This window comes from Mirounga angustirostris, unplaced genomic scaffold (genome assembly GCF_029215605.1).
Source record: "Mirounga angustirostris isolate CCGP_5_RB_7025 unplaced genomic scaffold, mMirAng1.0.hap1 SCAF_13, whole genome shotgun sequence".
In the NCBI taxonomy this organism is placed as follows: domain Eukaryota; kingdom Metazoa; phylum Chordata; class Mammalia; order Carnivora; family Phocidae; genus Mirounga; species Mirounga angustirostris.
Genome location: NW_026991721.1, coordinates 73,034,131 through 73,043,576, shown reverse-complemented (window position 1 = coordinate 73,043,576; position 9,446 = coordinate 73,034,131). Strand labels below are relative to the sequence as shown.

The 9,446-nt window shown below is 44.1% G+C and overlaps 1 protein-coding gene across 1 annotated transcript; it reads right to left on the bottom strand.

The window, feature by feature from the left end:
- Positions 1 to 7,282: 7,282 nt before the first annotated feature.
- LOC135362238 (lysine-specific demethylase 4D-like) lies at positions 7,283 to 9,202 on the bottom strand. Its single transcript, XM_064575859.1, has one exon. The coding sequence runs from the start codon at positions 9,197 to 9,199 to the stop codon at positions 7,283 to 7,285; it is 1,917 nt and encodes a 638-aa protein (XP_064431929.1). The 5' UTR covers positions 9,200 to 9,202.
- Between the last annotated feature and the right edge of the window lie 244 nt (positions 9,203 to 9,446).

Below are 9,446 nucleotides of genomic sequence, written 5' to 3'. Positions count from 1 at the left end.
ATAAACAGGCAATTGTCCAATAATATGCAATCCTGATTTCACATGAGCATTTTCCAAGATCCAGAAATATGCTTTCCTCTTTGAATGCAACCTCAAAATATGAAGCAGCATGAATTGATGGCTCTGTGTGTTCTATCAAAAATTGAATTCACTCAGCACTCTTCTCATCCAATCCCTCAATATCCTTCAAAATCATTCATGTCAAACTCTGGTCTACTCCTTCTAGTTTCCCATAAAATAAAGACTGCCTGATAAATCTGTCTTTAAAACTTTTTTAAAAAGATTTATTTATTTATTTATTTTATTTGAGAGAGAGAGTGGGGAGGGGGGGCACAGGGAGCAGGAGAGAGAGAATCTTAAGCGGGCTCCACGCCCAGCACAAAGCCAGAGGTGGGGCTTGATCTCAAGATCCTGAGATCACAATCTGAGCCGAAACCAAGAGTTAGGCATTTAACTGACTGAGCCACCCAGGTGCGCCTGTCTTTAAAACTTTTAACATGACAACATAACAAAACTAGTTACCACCCATAAGACAATTACTTAATGTATATATATATATATATATTCAATGTTATTTATTTATATATATATTCATTTTTAATCCAGGAGAAATAGAAACCCCATCTATAATGATTTCCAATGCAAAAATTAGAAAATGGTTCCACGACTGAAAAGCAAAAGCTTTGAACTTTTAACAGAGAAAGTTCTCCCTTTCCATCAATTTCACACATTTAACAAGAAAAAAAAATAATACATATCTTATCTTCCACTGATCTGAAATCCTGATTTCAAATAAGATATTCCCAGACCCATAAAGTGCTTTCTCACTGGAGCCATTTTGAAAATGAAAAGGAATGGGGTGATAAGCCAATAACATTTTATTTATTTTATTTTTATTTTTTAAGTAAGCTCTATACCAAAGAGGGGCTTGAGCTCAGGACCCTGAGATCAAGAGTCACAGGCTCAACTGACTGAGCCATCCAGGAGCCCTGCATTAACACTGTATCCTAGTCTAATCCCATGACTCCTCATTGTAAATCAAGATAGAATTAAAATTAAAAGCCACTGGGGTGCCTGGGTGGCTCAGATGGTTAAGAGTCTGACTTCGGCTCAGGTCGTGGTCCCGGGGTCCTGGGATCGAGCCCCACCTCGGGCTCCCTGCTCAGTGGGAAGCCTGCTTCTCCCTCTCCCACTCTCCCTGCTTGTGTTCCCTCTCTCGCTGTGTCTCTGTTAAATAAATAAATAAAATCTTTAAAAAAAAAAAATTAAAAGCCACAAAAAAGTAGAAAGGTAAGGATCCAGAGAAATTTTTGATCAGGAGAGAGATGAAAAACTCAAGCTAAATGACTTCACTAAATCAGTGACTCAAATAAATATGAATTGAGGGACTACAATGCTTAAGGTATCAAGATAAGTTCAATGGAGAATGCAAAAATGAATCAAAAGATGTTTATTTCCATGGGGAAGATAAAACAAGTGCAGAATTAACACTAATTGACAGGTTGGATTTGAATATTGACCCCAATATTTACTAAATGATGACCTTAAGTGTTTTATCCAAGTTTTCTATAATTTTATTTCTTCATCTATATAATGAGAATAACAATACCCTCTACCACATAGGGTGATTTTGTGTATTAAATGAACTGCTGATCTTGATGCTTGGTATGGTTCCTGGCATATTGTCTGTGCTCAGTAAGCTATTATAGACTGTTGCAGAAGTTCCGAGATAATTAGGGAACCTTCATTAGTAAGTAGGGATTAAAGTCATCTGCCTAAAAATGAGAGGAGTGATAAAATGGAAGTTCTGGAAAAGGTAGAAAGTTTAAAATACAGTACACCTTTGAACAATGTGGAGTTTAGGGGTAACAAACTGTTGAAAATCTGAATATAACTTTTGACTCCCCCAAAACTTAACTAATAACCTACTGTTGACCAGAAGCCTTACTGATTACATAGTCAATTAACAAATATTTTGTGTTATTTGTATTGTATACTGACTTCTTACAATAAAGTAAACTAAAGAAAATGTTTTTAAGAGAATCAAAAGGAAGTGGGGCGCTTGGGTGGCTCAGCTGGTTAAACTCCTGACTCTTGGTTTCAGCTCAGGTCATGATATCAGAAGTCAAGTTTCTCTCCTTTTTGCTACTCATTTTAGATGAACAACAAAATTTTGATTGAATTCTTCTCCCAAGAAGCAAATCTGGGAGCACAGAGCCTTGCTAAGGTAAAGTAAGAGGGGGAAAAAAAAAGATTTAATTAGCCTCCTCCTTGGGTTTTCCAGGTATTTAATCATACCTAATTAAAAAAAAAAGACGAATTTTGTCATTTTCCTTCTATCACTTAAAGTTCTAATATTTTGCATTGGTTTATACCTCTAATTCTATTTTAATTGCTGGTAGAAATGTCTCAAATATTTCTATCTTCAGTAAAATGCTAGCTTTGGGGCTAAAATAGCTAACTAGATAGAGAAAATGCTTTCATTTTAAGGAAGTGTTTATTCATTGATTCATACGTGGGGGTGTGTTAAAACAAGATGGAGTGTTAAATTTTGTCAAATGGGTAACAGCATCCATGAAAATGGTCATATAACTTTTTTTCTTGGAACTATTAACAAGGTAAGTTATATTACCAGATTTTCTTATTTTAAACCATCTTTGCCTTCCTACAATAAACCCTATTTAGTCATTATGTTATTTTTATAATGTAGTTACATTGTCTTACTTAATTTTAATTTAAAACTTTTGCATGGATATTCATAAAGAACATCTGCCTATTATTCGCTCTCATCATGCAATTTATTAGGTTTTTCTATCAATGTTGTGCTTGTTTTAAAACTTTGAATTTTTTCGGGGCATCTGGGTGGCTCAGTCGGTTAAGCATCCACCTTCAGCTCAGGTCATGATCTAAGGGTCCTGGGGTCAAGCCCAGGTTCAGGCTCCCTGCTCAGCCGGGAGCCTGCCTGTCCCTCTGCCTCTGCCCCTCCCCCCAGCTCGTGCATGCTCCGGTGCCCACACGTGCGCTCCCTCTCTCTCTCTCTCTCAAATAAATAATCTTTAAAAAAAAACTTTGAATTTTTTCTTCTTTTTGAATGCCTTAGGAGATATGGAAATATCTGCTTTGTAAAGGTCTCACCATTATGCTGTGAAAAATTATCTGGCACTAATGATTTTTGAAGAGGCAGATTTTTTGATATGTTTCTTTATTTCCTACATAGAAATATATGTTTTAGATTTTCTTTCTTTTTTGAAATCAGTTTCAATTAGTTTTTCCTAGAAAATTATCCACATTATCTGATCTTTCTGTTGATTTATTAGTTATTTTATATTTTTCAATTAATATTATAAATTCCTTCTTGCTACTTCCTTCGTTTTTTCTCTAACTTTATGAGACTGATGTTTAATCCAGGTATTTTTTTCTTTCAATTTTATTGATAAAAGGGCACCTGGGTGGTTCAGTTGGTTGAGCGTCTGCCTTCAGCTCGGGTCATGATCCCGGGGTCCTGGGATTGGGTCCCGCCTCGGGCTCCCTGCTCAGTGGGGAGTCTGCTTCTCCTTCTCCCTCTGTCTCTGCCCCCTGCTCGTGCTTGTGTGCTCTCTCTCTCTCTCTCACTGTACTCTCTCTCTCAAATAAATAAATAAAATCTTAAAAAAAAACTCTAAAAAATTTTTGTTGATAAAAATATCTAAGGCTGTAAATTTTCCTTAATACTATCTTAACTGAATCTCACATATTCCTATGTGTATTTCATTCATTTTTAACTAACAACACTCCAATAATGATTCTTGGGTCCCAGGCATCCATCTTAGCACTTTACAAGTATTAAGTCATAGAACCAACATACCAATCATATGAGGTGGGTGCTGTTAGTGTCCCCGTTTTACAGTTAAGGAAACGGAGTCATCACCATTAAGTAATTTGCCAAGGTCACACATTGTGGTAAGAGTGAAGCTAGGTTTCAAAATCAGGCAGCCTGACTCCAGAGGTCATATAATTAACCAATATTTATTCTGTTTCCTTGTTCCCTGGAAATATGGCTCAGATCAAGTCATTCAACTAAGAATTTTTAGCTTTCCAGGAAAAAAGACCTCTATATTTTCTGATTTAAAAAATTAATTTCTAGGTGTTTTGTTTTTTATTTTAGAGAGAGAGCATGTGAGTGGGGGGGGCGGTTTAAATGGGGGTTTGTTTAAAATAAGAAAGGGAAAGAATTCTCAAGCAGACTCCCCACACCCAGCACAGAGCCCAGTGCGCAGCCACATCCCAGGACCCAAAGATCACCACCTGAGCCAAAACCTAGAGTCAGATGCCCAACCGACTGAGCCACCCAGGCACCCCTAATTTCTAGTGTTATTGTGTGATAATCACTAAGGGTTTTTTCTTACTTTGTTTTTGGAATGTGTTGGTGCTTTTTTTTCACCTTAATATATTGTCAATTTTTGTGATTCATCCATTGGCACTTGACAAAAACAAGTATTCTCTATTACCAGGTACATAAGTTCTGCCTATTGTTAATGCTGTTTAAGTTTTTGACATCCTTACATTTGTCCATTTTTTCTGTCTTGCACTAGCTAAGGTAAAGGGGGTTCTGAACACGCAATTCCAATGTGTATTCCAGTTTCCCCACACCAGCGCCATCACTAATGCTCAGAACACCAACAGGATGTCGGAGAACTCAACTCAATTCTGAAACTGTTAGGAGTCAAATGAAAAGTTAGGGAGTCAGAGCCTGGGTCCCCAACAAGAAAATACAGAGTCGGGACAGCTAAAATAAAACAGCACTGACATCCTCTTTTGCAGCTTAGACAGGACTACATGGGCATTCCGCTTTGCAGTCTTTGCAGAAATGACTTTTGTAAAACCTCCTAAAATAAGACAATTAACCACAAAAGCATCTGTCAATGTCACGGGCAAGGGGCAGTTAAGACATAAGCCCCCAGATGTCAGCAAAAAGGGGCCATCAGCACGTGGACATTAACACAATAAGTAGATAGATACGTGAATAAAGCCCTGATTGGCATGACTCAGAACACCCTGATTGCTTAAGAAAGTTCTTCAAAAGAGCTCATAAAACTCCCTAAACTTAGAAACTCCAGGGGCAACCCACTCGGGTTCCCCTCCCTCTCTGGGAGCTTTGTACTCTTGCTCAATAAGCTTTGCTTTGCTGTCCACCACTCTTTGTCTGGTCTACCTCTTCATTCTTTGAAGTGACGCAACGGAGAACCCAGGCACTAAGGGAACAAAAATCCTGTAACAAAAAAACTACTACCTGGAGATAACATCAGGTCCTACAAGTTAAAGGGTCAAGACTGCTGCACTCCCTCCCTTACCCCCCCCATCCAATGCCCCGCGCACTTGCCTGTACTTCTGACCAACTAGCTATAAACCAGAGGTTCCCTCGACCCCTTCCTTTGGCTTGATTAATTTGCTAGAATGGCTCACAGAATGCAGAAAACATTTTATTTACTAGGTCACCAGTTATTTATAAAACGATATGACTCAGGAACAGCCGGATAGAAAAGATGCATAGGGCAAGGTATAGGAAAGGAGTGCAGAGCTTCCTTGCCCTCTCCTAGCACCCCAAAGTATTCACCAACTCAGAAGCTCTCCAAACCAAGTCCTTTCAGGCTTTTAGGGAGGCTTCATTACCTAGGCCTGATTGGTTAAATCATTGGCCACTGGAGATTGATTCAAGCTCTAGCCTCTCATCTCCTCCCGGGAGGTCAAGCTGGTGGGATTGAAAGGTCCAACCTTCTCATGACAAGGTTGGTTTCTCTGGTTAAACACATTGAGGTGACCTAGGGGCATTCCAAAAATCACATCACTAACGTAACAAAAGACACCTTTATCATTCTTATTTCTTATGAGATTCCAAGGGTTTTAGGAGCTCTATGCCAGAAACGGGGATGAAGACCAAATGTCTATTTCTTATTATAAATCATAGTATCACAAAATTCTCCTATTTTGATGTGATTTTTTCAACCTGTTCTGTTTTAAAATCTGCTTTTCATCTGAAAAGTAATTTACAGTTTGTCAAAGTTGCATGGATATTCATGACGGCTGTATGTTCATGGTGAAATTTAGCCATTGGCATGATAAAAAGCCTTTCTATGTACCCTTTAGTTTTGATTCTACTTTGTCTGATATTAAGACCCATGACTCCTGCTCTCTGCTTGTATTTTGTTTGGCGTAGTTTTGTTTGTTCTTTTAACTATTCTGAATCACTCAGTTTCAGACTGTTAAAAGAAAAACAGGCGTGGTAAAAATTTTAAGGGTTTATTTGAGCAGAAATCAATTCAAACCAGGCATCATCCAATCTAGCAGATAGAAAGGAGCTCTGAAATGAAAGACTTTCAAAGGCAGAAGGGAACAGGAACAAGGAAGTTATACTAGGCAAAAAATTGGGTTGGGTATTGCAGGGATACTTAAAGGATGGGGGAGTCTAGCAGGCAGATAACCTAACTAGTACTGGTCAGGCGATTCCTGATTAGCTGGTTTAAACCTCCATTTCTGAGACAGCTTAAACTCCAATTAAGTCTCTGTTTCGTGATATGGGGCTTAGCACAAGACCCTCCATTTTGGACCTGTTGTCTTGTTTTAAATATATTTTAAAATATATATTTTAAGGATTTTAACATTTCTTTGCTTTGCAGATACACACTATAGATAACAACTTTAAGACACATCAACAAAGTTAAAAGCATCCCTGAGGCCGAGTTGGCTGACAGACTCCATGAGGTCTTGTTGCAACATGAGCAGTGGCCTGGGAGGTGGGGTGTGCCGGAGCTGCAGAAGCGTGAGAAGCTCCCGGGGCTCAGTTGTGGCCGTAGCAATGCCCAGTGGAAGCCACGATCGGCGACTCGGAAGCCCAGATGCAATATGAGGACCAAGGGGCTCGGTCAGATTCTCAGCAACATCCAATGTTGCCCCAAATTACTGTAGGGGCAGATACCCTGGGGGTGACCTCAGAAACAACCAGCAACCGTGGCATCTAGGCCAAGGCAGAGACCACAGAACTTTAGTGTTCAGGGGTGGGCTGAGATTCCCTGAAAGCTAATACAACATTCTATGGGCAGCTGTTGGGAGCCACTCGCTGGGAGTCCTGGTTGTCCTAGCAGGAGAAAGTCTCCAGCATCTTTGGTAACGTGTCTTTTCTAGGAGACAAAGCACCTGTACTCTCACAGGCCCAGCCTGGAATTGTTGCTAATCTGGAAGCTTCTGTGCTTCCTGGGGTTGAGGGTCAGATACAGCCATATTGGGCAAAATCTTTAAAAGTCAACAGCTAGAAGGCTGAAGTTCTTCCATCAGGGCTGAACACAACCCAGGACTCAAAAAGGGCAGCAGTCTCTGGCTTCAACCCCAGAGGATCAAAGTCAGGGATGCAAGAGATGCTGGCAGCGGGAGCTGGGGTCGGCTTCACAGAGGCATAAGTGTGGTCCATCATTACAACCTCAGAGAGGGTCAGAGGGGCGCCGCAGTCCCCATCAGCATGCCTGGGGAATCTTCTCTGAGTTCCATTTGGAGGAGCCAGAGGAACACTGTCAGAGAAGCTGACTATAATACCGTCCCGGGATAGCAGGCACGGGCCAGGGTGCATCGGATTATCAGGATCCAATGGGGGCCCTAAGGTTTGAAGATCAGGGGCACAACAGCACCCAGAAGCCTCAAAATAAACCTGGAATCCAGGGCTCGGTGGTGCGGGCTTGTCCATCCAGCCTCCATCCACAGGAAGGGGCTGAGCCTTGCAGTGCTGAGCTGCGTGCCCTGTTCCCACCGACAGGCGCCTCTTGGCCCGGGCCTGGATGCTAGGCCCCTGAGCACCCTGTTCCCGAGGACGACGACCAGGACCACACCTGCCAGTGGGGGGCTGGAGATCTGGGGCAGAGGGGTTGGGCGGCGGTGGCCGGGTGGGGCCAGACCCCCGGGAGGTGCGGGCGGGGGCAGCCCCGGACTGGGCATCAGAGGAAGAGCTCTGCGCGGGCAAGGGGCGCGCGGAGGCCGGGCGCAGAGGGGTGCGGCGGCGGGTGCCCGGGCCAGCGGCCACAGGCCGCAGGGCGCGCGGGGCGCGGCGCGGAGGGAGGTGCCTCAGGCCCAGCGCGGCTCTCCCGGGGGCGCGCACCTCCCTCCAGGCGCGCAGCTCCCGGCTGCCCGGCGCCGCGGGCTCCGTGTGGTCCACGGCAGCCCGGTCCTGCCCGCGCTTCCACAGCTCATAGCGCTCGGGCTGCAGGATGCGCACGAAGGCGTCCATGGAAAAGGTGACCCGGGCCTCCCCGCAGCTGCACTGGGAGGCCACCTTGCCATAATCGATCCAGCGCGGGGTGGCGAAGTTGATGGCTTCTGCGCAGTTGAAGCCATGGTTGAAGCCGGAGTGGTAGCCATAGGGAAACGTCACCATGAACTCGCCAGCCTCCTGCGTGATCCGACTGAAGGGGATCCCGTTGTCCTTGAGGACGGTGGGCGAGATGAGAGCCACCTTGTGCCGCAGGAAGGCCTCGCAGGCGCGGGCGCTGCCCGGGAAGAGCTCCGTGGCCAGGCGTTCCAGGCGCTGGCCGTGCTCTGGGGGCACCGCGTACCAGGTTTTGGGCTCCCCGAAGTGCAGGTAGTTGATGCTGTAAAGGTCCATGTCCTCCGTGTGCCAGGCGAAGGTGGTCTTCCACATGCCAAAGTACAGGTAGGGGGTGTTGACGCCCTCGATGACCACGCCGCACTCCTGCTCCAGCAGGTCCTGAATGGTTCCCAGGTGTCCAAGGTTCCACTCCTTCGTGTTTTCGTCAAACAAGGAGCCGCTGATGTCAGCGCCATAGATCGGAGAATCGTAGAGACGGGTTTTCCAGTATTTTCGCTCCAAGTCCTCAAAATCCGAGTGTGGTGGAGTCCGATACTTTCTGCCGTTCGCCAAATGGCAATACTCCCCCACTGTCATGGCTTTCTTCTTTTTATGGTACTGAGTAAACACACCTGCCTGCCCGGAGACCACCTGCTGGAGGGGAGTGGCTATTAAGATGTCACTGATATCATCGTAGGTCTGTCTGGCTTTCCATTCCTTGGGTGGAATCACCTTGGCGAGGCCGGCTCGGTGTGCGCCTTGGGATTCCACGTAAGCAATATATGTGTTGAAATCCTTAAATTCTTCCGTGGTTGGGTGGAAGGTCCTGACTGTATAACTTGGGTTCTGGGGACCATCGGGCTTAGACTTCATGGCTGCAATATAACAAGCAGCCAACTCTGGGTTTTTAGGCAGGTTTTAGATACCTGAGTCGGTAGGGGATTATCATCTTCTCTATTCTTTCTTTAAGAAAAATGCTGTGGTACATCTGTGAGGCAGGAATTCAGGCATGAACTTTTAAACAAACGGAAAGATATTTCTTCCAGGCTCGCCGGTTCACCAGGGGGACGCCACTCTGGTCGGCATTTTGTGCCCAAAGAAAATAGAGTATTCCCCAGTG